The 20,588-nt window shown below is 39.4% G+C and overlaps 1 protein-coding gene across 5 annotated transcripts in view; it reads right to left on the bottom strand.

Annotated features, from left to right (window-relative positions):
• LOC105474713 (AT-hook containing transcription factor 1) overlaps positions 1-20,588 on the bottom strand; it is a 100,319-nt gene that overhangs the window by 30,659 nt on the left and 49,072 nt on the right. For all 5 annotated transcript variants that reach the window (XM_011729540.3, XM_011729538.2, XM_011729534.3 and 2 more), the window contains exons 18-24: positions 20,064-20,187; positions 19,847-19,903; positions 18,875-19,021; positions 16,862-17,049; positions 8,264-8,408; positions 8,056-8,187; positions 7,118-7,268 (exon numbers count right to left, since the gene is read on the bottom strand). In XM_011729540.3, the coding sequence (XP_011727842.2) occupies positions 7,118-7,268; positions 8,056-8,187; positions 8,264-8,408; positions 16,862-17,049; positions 18,875-19,021; positions 19,847-19,903; positions 20,064-20,187 (944 nt within the window). The remainder of the gene's footprint in view (positions 1-7,117; positions 7,269-8,055; positions 8,188-8,263; positions 8,409-16,861; positions 17,050-18,874; positions 19,022-19,846; positions 19,904-20,063; positions 20,188-20,588) is intronic.

Here is a 20,588-nt window from a genome sequence, read left to right as displayed (position 1 = left end):
TGTTCATGTGAAAGGAAGAGTCGCATGTCCATGACTTTAAATCAAAAGCTGTACCTCTTATGCCAGTTAGCCAAGTTGTAAATGCAAAAAAGAACCTGAAGGAAATTAAAAGTGCTACTTCAGTGAACACATGAATGGGAAGTCAATGCCTGGCTTCAAAGGACAGGGTGACTCTGCAGTTAGGGGTTAATGTACTCGATGACTTTAAATTAAAAGCAATCACCATTCCAAAAATCTCAAGGCCCTTAAGAATGATGGGAAATCTACTATGCCTGCCTTCTATCCATGGAAAAAGCCTAGATGAAAACACATCTGTTGACAGCATGGTTTACCGAATATTTTAAGCCTACTGTTGAGAACTACTCAGAAAAAAAAAAGTCTTTTCAAATATTACTGCTCACTGATAATGCACCTGGTCACCCAGGAGCTCTGATGATGTACAGGGAGACGAATGCTGTTAGCAGGCAAGAAAACCCAACATCCATTCTGTAACCCTGGATCACAGAGTCATCTCGATTTTCAAGATATAATTTAGAAATACATTTCATAAAGCTATAGTTGTCACAGAGTGATTCCTCTGAGAGATCTGAACAAAGTCTTTTGAAAACCTTCTGCAAAGGATTCACCATTCTAGATGCCATTCAGCACATTCATAATTCCTGGGAGGAGTCAAACTGTACAATAAGAGGAGTTTGGAAGAAGGTGATTCCATCTTTCATGAATAACTTTGAGGGCTTCAAGACTTCAGTGGAGAAAACAACCGCAGATATGGGGGAAAGAGCAAGAGAACTAGAAAGAAGCAGAGCCTGGGCCAGGCATGATGGCTCATGCTTGTAATCCCAGCACTTTCGCAAGCCAAAGTGGGAGGATCACCTGAGGCCATGAGTTTGACAACAGCCTGGGCGACATAGTGAGGCCCTCTCTACAAAAAATAGCCAGGCATGGTGGCACACACCTGTAGTCTAAGCCACTCGGAAAGCTGAGGCAGGAGGATCACTTGAGCTCAGGAGGTCAAGGCTACAATGCGCTATGATCATGCCACGGTACTAGAGTGTCTGTGACAGACTAAGACCTTGTCTCTTAAAAAAAACAAAAACAGACTAAAGATGTGATAAATTGCTGTAATCTCATGATAAAACATGAATAAATGAGGAATTGCTTCTTACAGATAGACAAACAAGTGGATTCTTGAGATGGAATCTACAGTGTTTAAATGATAAAGTGTAAACAGATGGAGGGTCTCCAGGGATTACGGGAATTTCACATTTAAAAGAGAAAAGTATAATACGTAAGCGGTATTTTAATTACTAGCTCCTCTAAAGAGGAATCTGGTAAAAATACCCTAAACTTTCTAGCTAAAAGAGGGTATAAAACCTTGAAAAAGGCCGGGTGCGGTGGCTCACGCCTGTAATCCTAGCACTTTGGGAGGCCGAGGCGGGCGGATCACAAGGTCAGGAGATCGAGACCACGGTGAAACCCCGTCTCTACTAAAAGTACAAAAAATTAGCCGGGCGCGGTTGTGGGCGCTTGTAGTCCCAGCTACTCGGGAGGCTGAGGCAGGAGAATGGCGTGAACCCGGGAGGCGGAGCTTGCAGTGAGCCGAGATCGCGCCACTGCACTCCAGCCTGGGCGACAGAGCGAGACTCCGTCTCAAAAAAAAAAAAAAAAAAAAAAAAAAAACCTTGAAAAAAAAAAAAAAAGCCCGAGGCTATTTACTTTCTCAGGGACCCGGTGTCTTTCCCAGGACAGGAGAACGGTTGTGTATCAAATACCGCCTCCTCAGAACCCAAAATTCTTGAAAATGGCCAGATTCTGTCATATATAAATTCCCAATTTGGGTATTTTAACAAAGCCTTTTTATAAAAAGCTACAAGAGCCGGAATCAGACCCTTTTAAATGAGATAAACAATACAACTGAGCCTTCAAAAAACTAAAAACAACTAACCAAGCAAACAAAAAGTGACTGCTGCTCCCACTGTAGCCTTGCTGAACTTGCTAAACCTTTGGACTTATCTGTCCCATAAATGGCAGGAAATAGCTAGCGGGGGGGGCACTCACCCAAATGCGAGGACCACTAAAAGGGGTGGTGGCTCATTTTTCTAACCAGCTTGACATGGTGGCCACGAAATGGCCCCCATGTCTTAGGACAGTGGTTACAAGTTGCCTAGTAATGAGAAAAGCTTAAAAACAAACCATGGGTCAGACATTAATGGTCTAGGTCTTCAGTTATCCAGAGTGCTAAAAACAGAGACACCATTTGCTTACTGAGGGGAGGATGTTACAATAGAAACTTAAACTCAGAGGCCGCCACATCAAGGTGTGCCAGATGCTTAACCCTGCCATGCTCCTGCCCACCTCCCAGGAACTGCCCCTACACAAATCCTCCACCACTGGTGGTAAAATGTATTCTCCTCAAAAGGACCTAAAATCAGGAACTGCCCCTACACAAATCCTCGACCACTGGTGGTAAAATGTATTCTCCTCAAAAGGACCTAAAATCAGGAACTGCCCCTACACAAATCCTCAACCACTGGTGGTAAAACGTATTCTCCTCAAAAGGACCTAAAATCAGGAACTGCCCCTACACAAATCCTCGACCACAGGTGGTAAAACGTATTCTCCTCAAAAGGACCTAAAATCAGGAACTGCCCCTACACAAATCCTCGACCACAGGTGGTAAAACGTATTCTCCTCAAAAGGACCTAAAATCAGGAACTGCCCCTACACAAATCCTCCACCACTGGTGGTAAAATGTATTCTAGTCAAAAGGACATAAAAAACAAACCCTTTCAGAACTCTGAAGTTAACAAAGTCTTTGTTTGTAAATCAGAGTAACATCATAAAAAGGGGCCGAGAAAAACAAAGCATACAATGCTGTCCTCACCTGGAGTTAAGGAGGCTAACAGCCTACAATCCCTGACTAGATAGAGCCTTGTCTTCAGGACAGGTTAAGGCCATCACGTCTCCACAGACTCTAAGTATGCTTTCTCTGTAATCCATGCCTACAGTGCATTTTTTTTTTGAGGCCTCCTGACTGCAGACAATAAGGAGGTTAATCATATTAAAAATATTACAGCTATTAGAGGCAGCAGTACAGTTACCTAAAAGGGTAGCGGTGGCCTACTGCCAGGGTCACCAAAAAAATAAAAAATAAAAATTTGAGGTTATTAAAAATAATAATAACCTAAAGATACAGCTACTAAAAAGACAACCCAAACATATGAACTTTAAAAATGACCCTGATCCCAGACATCCTACTCCACAAGTGTTCACCTCTGGAATTAAAGCCAAATGGGAAGGGTATTTTCCACATTTAGATTCAGAAGGATGAACTATTAATGACAAAAAAAAAGAAAAAAAAATCTAGATTCCCAAAAACCTAGGGTGGTCTATAACTAAATATGGTCATAGATCATCACATCATGGTAAAAAACAAAACAAATCTTATGCAATTAGTTAATAAAGATACCTGATCTAAAAGATAAAACATCAAGGATCTAACAGGTGTCTCCAATTTGTACAACATAACACCCAGATCGGGCTCCCTTGTGCCTCCACTAACCTAAGCTGTCAGCTGGGGTGGCATGCCAGGAAAAGACTGACAAGAAGACTTTACAGTGATGCCCCAGCACCCGAAAACTTCAGGTACCTACTAGTGTAGACACCTTTACTGGCTAAATAAAAGCCTTCCCTTGTCACACACAAAAAGACAAACGAGGTTGTCAGAGTTTTAATCAAAGACATCGTCTTGGGGTTTCTGGTTTACTCTGACCAATCCAGAGTGACAACAGAACTGCCTTCATTTACAAAGTTACTCAGGGGGTGTCCTCTGCCCTGGAAATTTAATAGAGGAGGTTACACACAACTTAAGAAATCTCAGTCATCTAAAAAGGTCAAGCATAGTAATAACACCATAAGGGTCATGCTAGCCAAACTACGCCAGGGAACTCAAAAACTGACTAAAGCTCCTTCCCATCACACTATCACGGGTGCTGAAAGGGAGTGGGACTTGGCCCTTTCCGATTACTATATAGAAGAGCTTGCTTGGCATGATGGAACCTTCAACGTGAGCTGCTGTTGAGACCGAGAGGGCAGTAAAACATGCTGTCGATTTTAAAACATACAAACTCTCAAAATATGTGAAACCACAGTCTACTAGTTCCCACTGAGGTTAAGCTTCACCCATATTAACCTACAGACCGGGTTCACCGTAAGATTCAAAAATCCTAATCACCTCCGGACCAACTAAACTCTGTTTGGACCATGTGCTATTAACCACTCACTCTTCTCCTAAAATTCAGGGGCTCAGACCCTAAAAACCATCATTCCTGAGTGATGCTGCACCAGAGCCCTCAGATCAGGCTCTACTAGGTTCAACTTATTCCTATAAGCCAGTCTCTGACTTCCGGGGAAGGAATATTACACATTAAGTAAAATGTGCCCTTGCCATACTCGATATATTCAAACTTTCCCCCTTACAGAACTCTCCATACTCATTACTCTTCTGTAAAATAAAAAAATCTTAACTGGTGATAAATTACCATATAAAAAATAAACTCTTTCTCCCTCTACCGTTCAGTCCCTTTTATTACCGTGACTGACGGTCTCTGGAAAGACAATACATTAGTTAATTTCTCCTGCATCATAGCAAAGGGAAAGAATCTGTCCCAGTACTAAATATACTAGAGACAATACACTAGTCGATTTCTCTTGCATCACAGCAAAGGGAAAGAATCTGTCCCAATACTGAATATACGATAGACACCCACAAGCCTAGCTTGTCCAAGCCATGCAATTTGTGGTGACCTCAAACTTCATTTTCACCCCACAAAACTGGAGCAAGCTCCCCTTTCCTGCAGTTATCCCCTCCACAAAAACGTTCCTTATGTCACCTTGACTAACACATCTATAGTAAATACTACTTACTGTGTAAGTCCTACTAAACTATTCAACTGTAGGTCAAATATACAGGCACTATGATATTCTTTCAACACAGACTTACTACACTGACATTGTCAGTGTAGTAAGTGACATTGTCAGTGTAGTAAGTCTGACCCAAAAGGGAGGTACCGGCTGCTGCTTCTGACACTACCACCTGCCACCTCAATACAACCCACTACTGTCCTGACACAATCACCATTCATATTTCAATATTGAAAACAGTATTTTAAAATATTTAGCATTTTAAAATATTTTTTAATAATAGAGACAACCCACTAAATAAAACTCACGACAAAGAGTGCCAAACTCCAGTTTCTAGTATATACAAGTAGACATGCCAACAACTTATGATAAAATTTCAGCTGACTAAAGAGACTAAGACTATCTTTGATGTGGGCCTCTGTCTCCCTTATATAAAGACGACACCTAAAGCCAAATAACATACTATTAAATGTCTTTATCTTCAGACAAATACATGTCCCTCTGAGGCATGTATTCTTCTACATGCTAAGCAAACAAAAAGTGACTGCTGCTCCCACTGTAGCCTTGCTTAACCTGCTAAACCTTTTGACTTATCTGTCCCATAAATGGCAGGAAATAGCTAGCTGGGGGAGCACTTTCCAAATGCTAGGACCACTAAAAAGGGTGGTGGCTCATTTTTCTAACCAACCTGACGTGGTGGCCATGAAACGGCCACCCAAAAAAATATATACCCCACTGCCAGGCTGCCTTGGATTCCTTCCCTTCACCCTGTTTAACATGAACTTATCCCTACATCTTGAACCTCTCAATAAAATCTGTATCTTCCAAATTTAAAAAATTCAACTATAGCTGCTCTTATTACAACAATACCAGCCATTACAACCTATCCTGAGATCTTGAAATATATTTAAATTTAGCATCTAAAAATGTTCACTCCTTTAACATCTCTAGACACGCATCCCTGATCAACATTAAAAAGTTACAAAAAAAACTGACCTCCATCTCTCAGCCCTCAAGAATGACGAGTGACGTATCTCCAGGGAGAAAATTTGTAAACAGAGAGTTTCCCAGGATTACAGAAATTTAATCAACTATCAGCCTTTTTACAGCCTCCCGCTATTTAGCCGGTTTCTTCCTAAACCCTATGTAAAATATTAGTCACCTACTTTGTTAAAACCATCTCCTGACAGGCCAACAACTTATATTATAGATAAACCAGAATGAACTTTCTTTACCACCATACTGAAGTCTCCACCCCAGGAGGTGCTACAGCTTCCTTACCATGACAGAGACCTATATACTGACATAATAACTAAGTGTACACAACCGGGACCACTCCTTCACATACAACGACACAACCTCTCCCCTCTCCAGAAAACCCTCTTGTCACTCTCCCTCAGCTGGACACTGCTTTGGAGAATCCTCCCGGTGTTGTCCTCCTTACTTAGAAGCCAAATAATAAAAAGTCCGATTGACCAAAACCTGCCTTCTTATAGAGTAGTTTGTTACTCAACAGGCATTTAGAATATTACATAAACTTAAGATGACAGGGCAGAGGCAAGGTTTGAGAGGACTGACTCATTCTGAAAGTTCTATGGCTAAAATGCTATCAAACAGTATCACATGCTACCGAGAAACTCTAGTGAAAGGAAGAGTAAACTGAAAGTTCTATGGCTAAAATGCTATCAAACAGTATCACATGCTACCGAGAAACTCTAGTGAAAGGAAGAGTAAACTGACATGGCAAACTTCACTGTGTCATCATAAGAAACTGTCACAGCCACCTCAACCTTCAGTAATCACCATGCTGATCAGTCAGCAGCCATCAACACTGAGACAAGATCCTCTATTGGCAAAAGGATTACACCTCACAGAAGGCTCAGATGATCGTTAGCATTTTTTAGCAATATTGCATTTCAAAATTAAGGTATGCACACTGGTTTTAAGAATAATGCTACCACACACTTAAAAGTATAGTGTAAACATTATGCAACGGGAAACCAAAAATTGAGAAGACTAGCTTTATCGTGATAGTCACTTTATTGCAGTGATCTGGAACCAAACCAGCAATATCTCCAAGGCATGCCTGTGAGTGTTAGCGAAAGTAGCTAAATTTAAGGTGGTTTCAGAAAAGTAATTATTCAGTATCGTTTTTGATCCAATAGATTATGATATTCTTCAATGAAATTCTTACCTAATCGAAAAACTGATGATGTTGACAGATGATAAGGCTTAGCTCGTTCAACAGCTAATTTTCGATGGACTCTAGGAAGGATTTTTCCATACTGGTCTAATATAGAATTTCGAGCCAGTGATCTCTCCCGCAAACGAGGATCACGATCATTCTATTAAATATCAAAATTGATAAGAAATTTAACCTTCAAAATGTTAGGTGCTATAATTCTATATTTAAAATAAAATATATTTAATAAATAAAATTCTACCATTTAAAATAAAACTACGAATATCCAAAAATATCTTCCTCCTACCTACATATCCATTTTTCCAAACCAAGAACTTCATCCACATATCTAATTGTTTTATCAATCCTTACCCATCAATAAATTCCAAATCTCTGCTACCAAGCCTTTGTTCTTCACAACTAATAAAAACAATGGTTATTAAGCCTCCATACGTGTCAGGCAACATTCTACTTTACACACATCTCTGTGCATCCTCAAAACCACCTCACAAGGAGACGTTATCATTTTATAGTTGATAAAACCAAGACTGAGAGTGTGTCCCAAGCACACAGAGTGAATGAAGAATTAGTCTGACCCTCGAAGTCCAATGATCTTGTACTATATGACCCTTACTGCTGGCCTCTACGTCCTCCTCTACCACACAATGATCTTTGTACTATGTAACTCCTACTGCTGGCCTCTACATCTTCCTCTTGTTTTCCCTGACTGAAATGGCATTATTGTAGGCAGACATCAGAACACAAATGGCACACATAAAAGAATCAGGTAGTAATACCGTGTTCCCAATTCTGTTACAGAGATAACTGAGGATTCAAAGTAATGCTAGGCACAGTGGTTACCAAACTGTAATCTCTTATATAACAAACCAAAAAAGTCTCCAGTTTTCCTTATTCTCTTATCCCCCATAATAAGACAACTTGAATCATACCATAACATTAATCTTCAGAGTTTGGTTCAGCTTCAAGGCAGGCACATAATTGGCACGCTGCAAATGGTGCACTAAAAGGAATTCATGATTCTGAACACTGGCACTGGACTGTAAAAAATTCACTAAACATTCCTAAAAAGAACAAAATAGACTGTCAACTACCAATTTACCTTGAATTTCTGACAAGTTTACACGGGTAAGTAATTACCTGCTCAGTGTCTGTAAACGGCAGCTTCAGTAAATCTTCCATTAAGCCCATTTCCTGACAGACTTCATACATGTGCTTTAGTAACTCCTCTATATTCAACCTATTGCAATGTTGCCGCAAAAAACTCCAGGCTTCAACCATGCATCTGAAAGCATATTTATCAAAGTTTAGTTTTAGAAAAATTTATTTAAATGTACAAAACAAGAAATCTAAACGTAGAATCTCAAAGATACTTTGTAAAGTATCTTTACAAATAATTTAAAAGTACTTTAAAAAATTTGTTGAATACTAAGTATTGCATAAAGAATCTTGCTAATAATGTCAGTAAAATGACATGTTTAAAGAATTTTGTGCTGCTTTTTAGACATAAAATAATAAAAACGCAAAGTACACAAAGCTTCAAAGAAGACAAAAAACGAATGTGGCCTGGATAGAGCTGAATGATTGGTGTGGTGTGACAGAGGAACGTCAGGCTTTTAAAGCAGTGACACTCAGTGGGAAGTGTGGGAAAGACAGAGACCTACACGTGGAATCAAGCACACTGTGTTCATGGGGAAGGGAGAGCAGAGCTTAGCAGTAGATGTTTTTTGGTTGATTTGCAGCAAGATTAGATTGGAGAACTTGGGTTAAATTTGGCAGTCTCAGATACCATGCAGAGGTGCTGAGACGTCCTTTGGTGGGCAATAAGATCATTTAAATGAAGGAGTGTTTCTTACACAGAAGTCTCCCAGAATCAGGTGGGAGGTTTTTTTATTATTATTTATTTGTTTAAATGCCAGTGTTCAACTCATACCCCACCAACAGCATTGTCTTGAAGGTTCACTTGAGCATATCTATAAAAATTATAATTAGATATAGGTCAGGACCCAATGATCCCAATGCAAAGAATACAGTCTACAGAAACACCAGCAAAAATTGCATAAAGATTAAGTATAAGAATATATAGTGAGGGCCAGGCATAGTGGCTCATGCCTGTAATCCCAACACTTTGGGAGGCCAGGGCGGGCAGATCACTTGAGCCTAGGAGTTCAAGACCAGCCTGGGCAATGTGATGAGACCCTAACTACAAAAAATACAAAAATTGGCCCAGCGTGGTGGTGTGTGCCTGTCGTCCCAGCTATTCAGGAGGCTGAAGTGGGAGGATTGCCTGATCCTAGGAGGTCATGGCTGCAGTGAGCTATGATCATGCCACTGCACTCCGGCCTGGCAGACAGAGCAAGATTCTCTTTTTGAAGAACAAGAAAAAAAAGAATATATGGTGAAACAATGAATTATGATGTAGCCCTATATGAGGAAAATATGTATTAACTTGGAAAATCATTAGTTTTTTAAAAAGCAAGTTAAAAACAGTATGAAAATGATAATTTTAAAAATTAACCAATAAAACTTCTGTTTACATACTTATTTAAATAGAAAAGAAAAAGTTCTGAAGATATACACTAAGAATGGTAGTGATCACTCTGGCAGTTAAAATTTTTGGAGAGGCTGACGACTTCCAAGGCAGAATAAAAATGGCAAGCCTGCACCGCCCCAGACTGTCTGTGAACACAGAGTTACTCGGTGAAGCAAACGGTACCACTCTTGGCAGATCAGGGCCATCTGCTAATTTTGTTGTTCTGGGACTAGAATATTTTCACATATTCCACAGGGCTTATACAGGCCAACAGTCAAGAAGCACAATGTGTAGAGGTACTCCCTAAAAATTTACATCCGAAATTGCCTCGTACTTCTCTTACTAGACAGTGGAATCATTATAACTTGAGTGTAGAAGAGTGTTCATCTGTGTGTCCATGTGCACAGAAATATGGTCATTTTTCCCTAAACCAAAATCTAGAAACCTTAAAAGCAGAACATTTTTGAACAAAGAAAAACAGAGAATAAAATGAACATTTCATTATTAAATTTCACAACAAGGTTGATTTCTCTAATGTATACAAAGCGGCTATAAATCAGTAAGATAAATCCCAACAACACAGGAAAAAAAGCCAAAGATTTTAATGGGCAGGTCACAAAAGAAATAGCTCTTTTAAAAACAGATACTTTTATTATTATAGTGAGACCAAACATACTAAAACTACCATTTTTACCTATGAGATGAAGAGACAAAAAATACCTGGTTCACTGTGTTGATAAAAAACATAGCACATGGTAATTGAGAGGAGGATTAAGTTGGCATAACCTTGATGGAGGGCAATTTGCCCTACTTGTCAAAATTAAACTACCAAAATTACGAGGGCAAACATCCTTTCACCTTAGGATTTTATTCTATAAATTGGCACATGTGCAATATGTGTGGTTATTCATCATAGCATTGTTTAAAATGGCTAAAGGTCGAAACAACCTAAATGTTCATTACAGAGAACTATTAATAATTAGGGCAAGGTGTGGCAGCTCAAGACTGTAATCCCAGCACTTTGGGAGACTGAGATAGGTGGATTGATCACCTGAGGTCAGGAGTTCGAGACCAGCCTGGCCAACATGGCGAAACCCTGTCGCTATTAAAAATACAAACATTAGTCAGGCATGATGGCGCATGCCTGTAATCCCAGCTACTTGGGAGGCTGAGGCAGGAGAATCGGCTTGAACCCGGGAGGCGGAGGTTGCAGTGATCCGAAACCGCTCCACTACACTCCAGCCTGGGTGACAAGTGAGACTCTTTTCCCCCAACCCCGCCAAAAAAAAGGGAGAACTAATTAAAAAAATAAAGGTACAGCCATCCAAATAATGAACTACTATGCAACAGTTAAAAAGCAAATCCTTTATGTAATTATAAAATTTGCACCAAACTAAAGTGAAAAAAAGTATATTGCACAAGGGTGTACAGTCAGAAGGGTATACAGTGTACTGTTTTTATTTGTTAAAAGGGTTTAGTGGGAGAGAACATATAGGCATTTGTTAACATTTGTTTAGAAGATCTTAGGAAGAATACACTAGAAGTTATTCACAGTACTGGGTACTAAGAGGAAACAGGCAGTTGGGAATTCACTATGTCATCGTTCTTACCTCTTAAAACACTGAAGCATGTAAATAGCTTATCATCAAAAATAAATAATATGTCTCTCCCCCAGCCCATAGGCATTATATATTTTTAAAATTTTCCACTTTAAGCCGGGCATGGTGGCTCACGCCTGTAATCTCAGCACTTTGGGAGGCCGTGGTGGGCGTATCATAAGGTCAGGAGTTGGAGGCCAGCCTGACCAACATGGTGAAACCCCGTCTCTACTAAAAATACAAAAATTAGCCAGGCATGGTGGCAATGCCTGTAATCCCAGCTATTCAGGAGCCTGAGGCAGGAGAATCACTTGAATACAGGAGGTGGAGGTTACAGTGAGCCTAGATCGCGCCATTGCACTCCATCCAGCCTGGTGGACACAGCGAGACTCCAACTCAAAAAAAAAAATTTCCACTTTAAACTGTGATATCTACTCCCAGTTGCTCAGACATACTAGCAGGAATAAGAAACTTATTTTATGATTTACCAAATATTTAATAATCGTATACAGAGTATTTTTAACAACAAATGACAAATGATTATGTTCTTTCCCAGTTTCCCCCATAGCAGGAAAACACTTTCAACTTCAAGAAATTCATTGCCAACACTTAGCAAATGTTTGAAAACAAAGTCTCCAAATCCTCACTATTCTCTTTCTTCCTACAGAAGACAATAATGATGCTAGGAAGAAGAGTAAGAAAATTAATTTATGAAAGGCTAGGCTAGCATGTTGGCAGTAAAAGATATAGAAGTCATTTTAATAAGGAATGCATGGGGGTTCTCAGCAATACAGCAAAGAGAGACTGAAAACCCATCCTGTGGCAAACTCTCTAAACGTGCTAGACGAAATATAAACATGCATTATAAAATGCACGGTGGAGACCACAATACAAAAAGACATTCAAGAGAGGTAAACAACCAAGCACTGATTTCTCGTGACTAGAGTAAAGTAAAAAGACTGGGGAAAGACACATACAGGATATAAATAAAAAAGATTGTGTGTCTACACTAACAATTATTCATGATAAAGAAGGTTACCATATAATAATTTTAAAAGTCATTTTTAAAAAGAACAAACTAAAACTCTTATGTACCTAAAATTCAAAATACAAAAAGCTGGCAATACTGTGAGGAACTGAGACATCCACCATTAGTGTCAGCAACTTCGCGTACTCAGTAACTCACAAACCAGACCAGGAAAAAAAATTATTAAGGACACAGAAAGATTAAAACCATGCAACGAACAAACTTGATCATGGGGACAAATATATTTAACATTTCACCTATTAAATGGAGAATACATTGAGTACTTATCAGTGGGTAAATCAAGTCTTACCCCAAAAAATTTTTTTAAATTGAAGCAGGGTTGGCTGGGCAAGGAGGTTCACACCTGTAATCCCAGCACTTTGAGAGGCTGAGGCAGGCGGATCACCTGAGGTCAGGAGTTGGAGACCAGCCTGACCAACATGGTGAAACCCTGTCTCTACTAAAAATACAAAAATTAGCTGGGCGTGGTGGCGGGCGCCTATAATCCCAGCTACTCGGGAGGCTGAGGCAGGAGAATCGCTTGAATCTGGGAGGCAGAGGTTGCAGTGAGCCGAGATCGTGTCACTGCACCCCAGCCTGGGCAACAGAGCAAGACTGTCTCAAAAAAAAAAAAAAAAAAGGAGAAGAAGCAGGGTCTCCCTATGTTGCCCAGCCTGGTCCTGAACTCCTGGGCTCAAGTGATCCTCCTACTTCAGCCTCCCAACGTGCCCAGATTACAGGCATGAGCCACTGTGCCTGGCCTTTATTATTATTACTTTTAAACAGAGCAAGTCTTAGCAAAATTTTACAGGTCAGGTACCACATGGATCACATTATATGATTACAATATAATTAGCCAACAACACAATTTTTTAAATTCATTATTTGTAAATTAAAACTTCTAAATCATACGGAAAATAAATAACCATAATGAAAATTTAAAAATATTTAGAACAGCCGGGCGCGGTGGCTCACGCCTGTAATCCCAGCACTTTGGGAGGCCGAGGCGGGCGGATCACAAGGTCAGGAGATCGAGACCACGGTGAAACCCCGTCTCTACTAAAAATACAAAAAATTAGCCGGGCGCGGTTGTGGGCGCCTGTAGTCCCAGCTACTCGGGAGGCTGAGGCAGGAGAATGGCGGGAACCCGGGAGGCGGAGCTTGCAGTGAGCCGAGATCGCGCCACTGCACTCCAGCCTGGGCAACAGAGCAAGACTCCGTCTCAAAAAAAAAAAAAAAAAAAAAAAAAAAATATTTAGAACAGAATAATCTATTAAAATGGTGGGATGCTGCTAAGGTGCTATGTAGGACATTCGATTTATATTTTTGTATTACCAAAAAAAAAAAAAGCTGAAAATGAAACAATCACCCAACCTGAGTTAAAAGTACAGCAAAAATGCCGGGCGCGGTGGCGCAAGCCTGTAATCCCAGCACTTTGGGAGGCCGAGATGGGTGGATCACGAGGTCAGGAGATCGAGACCATCCTGGTTAACACGGTGAAACCCCGTCTCTACTAAAAATACAAAAAACTAGCCGGGCGAGGTGGCGGGCACCTGTAGTCCCAGCTACTCGGGAGGCTGAGGCAGGAGAATGGCGTGAACCCGGGAGGCGGAGCTTGCAGTGAGCTGAGATCTGGCCATTGCACTCCAGCCTGGGCGACAGAGCGAGACTCCGTCTCAAAAAAAAAAAAAAGTACAGCAAAATAAACCCACATAACATAGAAAGAAGAAAAATTATGCCTATACAAAAGGATTTTTCAGGTTTCTTGTACATTTATAATCCTAAGACTGAATAATCAGTGTTAGTAGCTGAATTATCTATAGTCTTTATTTATCAGTCTGTCACTGTACAGTGCATCATGGTTAATTTGCACGTAAAACAGCCACGCCACAGTTGTGATGGTATGTCCGTACACACAGCTCATAAAACTGAAAAGCTACCAGCATGAAGTTTTAGAGAAATGCAAAGATGCTCTCAATGAGGAAACTCAGAATCAGAGAGGATAACTAAACTGCTTTTGATCCTATTTCAGAAAGTGGCATAGTTTAGATTTAAATCCAAATCTATTTGAGTCCAAAGATTTTGCTCTTAACATCTTTGCTACAATAAGTGGCTGTTTCAATAACATTATTTGTAAGGGTGCAAATTAATAAACAATATCACTAACATAAATAAACAGTTCAAAACAGGGCAAAACCTCCTCAGGTCAGAAGTGAGGGTGTACCGTCAGGACGGTGAGTGTGGGGAGAGTGTTAGTGTTTGATGGTTTAAATATTAAAACTTTTTCAGCCATTTCAACTGTCTTTATGCAATCAAATCATTTGAGTGTTAGACCATGATGCAGCCTAACTTCTTTGACTTTTAGTTCAAATTTCCCAACTGTAACCTCTATCCATGGTTCAAGGACATATTGATTAAACATTGCTGGACTAGAGTTGTAGGTACTTGAACAAATTAGGTGATTATGTATGACCGCGGGAGATACTCAGAAACTTTGTTTTCTTGATCCTTGTAAATCAGCTTGTTTTCTTGTTATTTGCTTCTCTCTGATAAAAGTGAAGTGTAAAGTATGCTGTTATATAATCTCCTGGGCAATAAACACGGCTGCCTTTTGCAAAATTATCAGTTCAAACATTTAAGCAGCTTTCTCCTAAGGTGCTTCAATAAAAACTATCACCTGCACTTCCAACAGCGTTCTCTGACTTTTTAGCAACACTCACGTCATTCTCTATTTTACAGGACTAGTAATTATTTTTAAACATTTCTTAAATCTGAATACAAGCTATCTCACAAATAGAATTTTGAGTGGTTGTTTTTATTTCTGTATTTAATGTATAGGAGCCTTAATGCGCTAGTTTTCTGGGGAATCGATAACAGACTTTTTCCAACTTAAGAGAAATAAGGTTTAGAAATTAAACTATTTATTAGTGTTTGTTTACTATATGGCAAAGGTAAAGGAAATGAGAACCCAGCAAATCAGAGAAACATGCTCTGGATGAATTAAAGGAGGACACTTGGAATGAAAAGAAGGAAAAAAATCAGCAAACTTCCAAACATGTTTCTTCCAAAGTTCCAACACTTGCCCCTCTGATGTAAGTATTAGTGATAAGTATCAACACTTTAACATCACTAAAGAGTGAGAGGTATATGCAAATGAAGAAAATTTATATGCCGGTTTCCAACCCAGTACTATAATGCTTAACCCATTTATTCAAGTTATCACATTTAGCTTCTTTAAATTATTGTTCTTACAGTAAATCTTCTTGAAACTACAATTTTGATCTCAGAAAAAATTTCAGTATTGATTCTAGATTTATTAAGCTATCTAAACATTTTTGCTAAGCCAGATTATTTCAACAAGTACTTGCTAATTCATTACTGTTAAGGTTCTATGTCTAATCAATCTATTATTAAACTTCAAAACTTTTCTTCTGCCTGAAATTTGTAGATCTTACCCTCTTATCCTTAGAAGTACATGCTATTTAACCAAAGAGAACCAATAAAATGTAACTTTCAGAGTGCTGACGCAGAATTGATAATTGGTTCATATATAACACAGTGAGGTAAAGTAATTTCTAAAAATATAAAAACGATCAATAGGGTTGAATAAAACCAATAAAAGTGGTATAAAGTAAGCCTAGTAAGGAATTTCAGCTCCAAGCAACGTCTCCAGCTTAGTTCATAAGAAAACCCAATAACCACACCACTGTACTTCCAATCATGGCATTTAGCTTTCTCACAGTTACTATGTAGGTGAGACTGTAATAATCATTATTATGTAAATGGGAAATACACTGATTAGAGAACATTAAAATCTGCAAAAAGAAGAAACAAAGATATCACTTGCTCAAATCTGGTTGAAGTATTAAGACGTGAAATCAGACACTTCCTTAAATTAAGATTTTCTTTCTATGAGGATGCAATAGGGCAAATGCAATGACAAAATTCAAATAGAAAGAATTCCAATACTCAAACAACCAATATTAACAAAAATATCAGCGTACCACTACTGAATACAAATTCTCAATCTGCAACTCTGTATCACTTCATTCTTCCTCTCTATTCCTGACTCCTTTTCAGCATACTAAACCCTCAGCTGTCCAGGCAGGACAACTGTCAATGTTGTCAATTAGCAACAAATATAACTGTAAATCTCAATTTGGCACCCCTTCCTTTTATTCAAGGTACTTATCTTATTCTAGATAAAAGGTGTTGTATGTTTTCCTTAACACTGAAAGACCAATAAGTAATGCAACAAAGTAAAATATTATACAGTTGTCCCTCAGTATCCGTGGGGGGACTGGTTCCAGGATCCCCTAGGATACCAAAATCTACCCATACTCAAGTTTCAAAGTTGGTCCTGCAGAGCCTATGTATATGAAAAGCTGACCTTCCACATATGCAGGTTTTACATCCCATGAATACTGTATTTTCAATCTGCATCGATGCAGAACCCACTAATACAAAGGACTGACTTTACTGACTTAAGGGCCAACTGTGTATTGCCATTATCTATTTCATCAATTCCATTTTATTAACAGATATGATAAGGAGTTTATACTTTCAAAAGATGTACTTACCTATTAAAAAGCAAAACAGTGAGGTGAAGGATAACATCGCTACCACTGGACACTGTCGGCTTCATTGTCTGAATATATCTGAGGGCCTGTCTATGCTCGCCTTGACTCATGAATGCCTGAATAATCTTTGAATGTTGCCATGACAAAGGTTTCGCAGTAGCTGGATGAAACAAAAGATCCAAACCACTCTGGAAATAACATGAAAAGTGTTAAATATAAACATAATCCTATACATTTAGACAAAGCAGCTAAACCTAACACTAAAAAACCACAAAAATCAAGGTAAGACCGTTCAAATATAAGCTGAAAAAATCTACTTTAATCTGTGGTATATAGACTTGCCTCTCAGTATCTACAGGATCCATATCTGTAGACTGAACTAAGTGCAGACAGAAAACATTTGCAAAAATAAGGCTGGGCGCGGTGGCTCATGCCTGCCATCTCCACACTTTGGGAGGGAGGCTGAGACAAGCGGACTGCTTCAGCTCAGGAGTTCAAAACCAGCCTGGGCAACATGGCAAAATTCAGTCTCTAAAACAAACAAAAGTAAGTTTAAAAAAAATTAAAAAGTGCAGTGGCGCATGCTTATACTCCCAGCACTGTGGGAGGCTGAGGTGGGCAGATCAGCTGAGGTCAGGAGTTCAAGACCAGCGTGGTCAACATGGTGAAACCTCATCTCTACTAAAAATGTAAAAATTAGCCAGGCAGGGTGGTGTGTACCTGTATTCCCAGCTACTTGGGAGGCTGAGGCAGGAGAATCGCTTGAACCCGGGAGGCACAGGCTGCAGTGAGCCAAGATCACGCCACTGCACTTCAGCCTGGGTGACAGAGCGAGACTCCATCTCAAAATAAATAAATAAGAATAAAAAATAACAGTATAACGATAAAACATAATACAAATAAAAACAATACAGAATAAACTATTCACACAGCATTTACATTGTATTAGATACTAGAAGTGATCTACAGATGATTTAAAATACCCAATGAAATGTAAATACCACGTAAATAACTGTTATAGTGTAATGTCCAGGAAATAGTGACAAGAAAAATGTCTGTACATATTCAGCACAGACCCAGTTTTTTCCCGAGTATTTCTGATCTGTGGCTTGAAGCCACGGATGTGGAATCCATGGACAGAGAGGGCCGATGGTATACAAGAGGATGTGCATAAGGTATATGCAAACACTATGCCATTTTATGTAAGAGACACGAGCCTCTGTGAATTTTGGTATGTTTCTGGATCCCGAAACCAATTCCGCCCAGATACTGAGTGATAACTGTATTTTAAAGAATAAAAGCCTTATCAAAAACCTGACACCTCTGAGACTGTATCACACTAATTTATAAGATCGTCCCATCCCCAATTTCACACATCAAGGCCAAATCTTGCCTTCCATGGTTCCCCCAACACCCCAAACATATCTCTAATATAACAATCACTGTATCTGCACTATCATAATTACTTAGTAGTGTCCTTCTTTAAACAGCAAGAAATCTTGGGTTCTGAATTGTTACATTTATATTCTTGCCTTCTAAAATAGTGCTTGGTAAAGGTACTGATTAAACTGAGTCCTTCCTCAACTATTTTTAGAAGTAGACTGTATCAGGCCGGGCGCGGTGGCTCAAGCCTGTAATCCCAGCACTTTGGGAGGCCGAGATGGGCGGATCACGAGGGCAGGAGATCGAGACCATCCTGGCTAACACGGTGAAACCCCGTCTCTACTAAAAAATACAAAAAACTAGCCGGGCGAGGTGGCGGGCGCCTGTAGTCCCAGCTACTCGGGAGGCTGAGGCGGGAGAATAGCGTAAACCCGGGAGGCGGAGCTTGCAGTGAGCTGAGATCCGGCCACTGCACTCCAGTCTGGGCGACAGAGCGAGACTCCGTCTCAAAAAAAAAAAAAAAAAAAAGAAGTAGACTGTATCATATCTTTTAATATCAATTTAAATTATGTGTATTTTCTAAAATTCTAGTAATTCATGGAAGTTTAAGCTGTAAGTGAATAGACTTACCTCAAAGTCATTATGATCTATCAACCAAAGACCCTGAATAAGTTTAACTTGGCCCCAAGAAATGGCAAATACAGTTGGGAAAGATTCAATGGGAGTGTCCGTTTTGCTGGGAAAGGAATACATAATATCAAGTAGCAAATAAATGGTCTTTGAAAAAGCAGATTAAGGACAATAAAATACAACAACAAAAACCTCCTACATATATATTTACAATACGTAGCAACAAAATGTAGCATTAAAAGAGACCTGAAAGGCCCGTTTTTAGTGTTTAAAAGCCGTCATGGAGAGTCAGCAATGAGAGGATAGTTTTAGTAAATGTAGGTAAAACTGGTCCCACACCAACTCCATTCATTCTCAGTATTTTATTACCAGCACCACAAAGGAGATAAAGTGAATTTTTATGAAGTCAGTAGCTCAGTAAATAAGAAACAAAGATATATGCAAATTTCTAGTGATCCAGCAAAAGATGGCAGCTTAATCAGACATCATCTAGCTTATAAATTATAAATGGAATTACACATTTTTAGACTAAGTAATTAACATTAGCACAAAAATATTATCACAAAGACTACAGGACTCAAATAACACCTAAGGTAATATCACACTAACTTATAATGTATTCATTTCCAGCACAGAGGTTAACGCCACTGAGAGAGACCACTTGGTAGTAGTATTTTAGAGCAACTGTTGTTAACTTTTTGAGTGTCTTGGACACATTTAAGTATCTGATAAAAGCCCAAGTACCCTATACCTAGAAAAACAAATATAAAACAACATTGTGCATATAGTTTTAGGTTAATCATAGGCCATCTGAGCCCAAACAACAGATCCTGGCTTAATACCTCCTTAAAAAAACAAAACCAAAATTCAACCTTGCAATTGAGATCACATTAGATATGTCAGGTTTCTACTACTCTTGAAATTTTATAATTTTAATAATACATAAACACTGGATAAAACTTAAAAGGATACGATAGAATGTTTGGCTGCTTCAGTAACGCCGTCTAATAGGTACATATCAAGTACTGCCTATAAAACAAAGAGATAAAACCTTCAGTGGATCTTATAAGGTCATTCATTCATTCATGCTTCTTGTCTTCCCAAGTCTGTGCCAGACACGCAGCTAAGCATGTCTCCTCCCTCCCCAGCTTTGTAGACTCTAAGTGATAGCACATTACTGCAAACCTACATGTAGACTAGCAGGAGGATATTTTCCTGTGCCTCCTTCATCTCGTTTCCACAACTTCTCAATTCGCTCTCCTAACTGAGAAACCAGTCCATCAATCATCAAGCAATCGGGGTTCCACTTCCCTCTGCAATCAGGGAAAAGTTAAGACTTATTTAATATCACTGTTAATTAATATCAAAGCAACCAGCATCAAAATATTAAAAGTAACAATCCCAACTATCAAAGACAGAAGAGTCTGGGCATGATGGCTTACGCCTGTAATCCCAGTGATTTGGGAGGCCAAGGCAGGAGGATCACTCGAGGTCAGGAGTTTGAGACCAGCCTGGGTTACAAAGCAAGACCCCATTTCTAAAGAAAGTACAAAAACTAGCTGGGCATGGTGGTGTGCACCTGTAGTCCTAGCTACTCAGGAGGATGCGGAGGGAGGATCGTTTGAGCCCAGGAGTTTAAAGTGAGCTGTACACATGCCACTGCACTGCAGCCTGGGCAACAGAGACCCTGTCTCTAAAGAGAGAGAGAGAGAAG

The sequence above is a fragment of the Macaca nemestrina genome, chromosome 1 (genome assembly GCF_043159975.1).
Source record: "Macaca nemestrina isolate mMacNem1 chromosome 1, mMacNem.hap1, whole genome shotgun sequence".
NCBI classification, from domain to species: Eukaryota; Metazoa; Chordata; class Mammalia; order Primates; family Cercopithecidae; genus Macaca; species Macaca nemestrina.
Note: the sequence above shows the minus strand (reverse complement) of the source record. Positions and strands in the feature narration are given on the sequence as shown.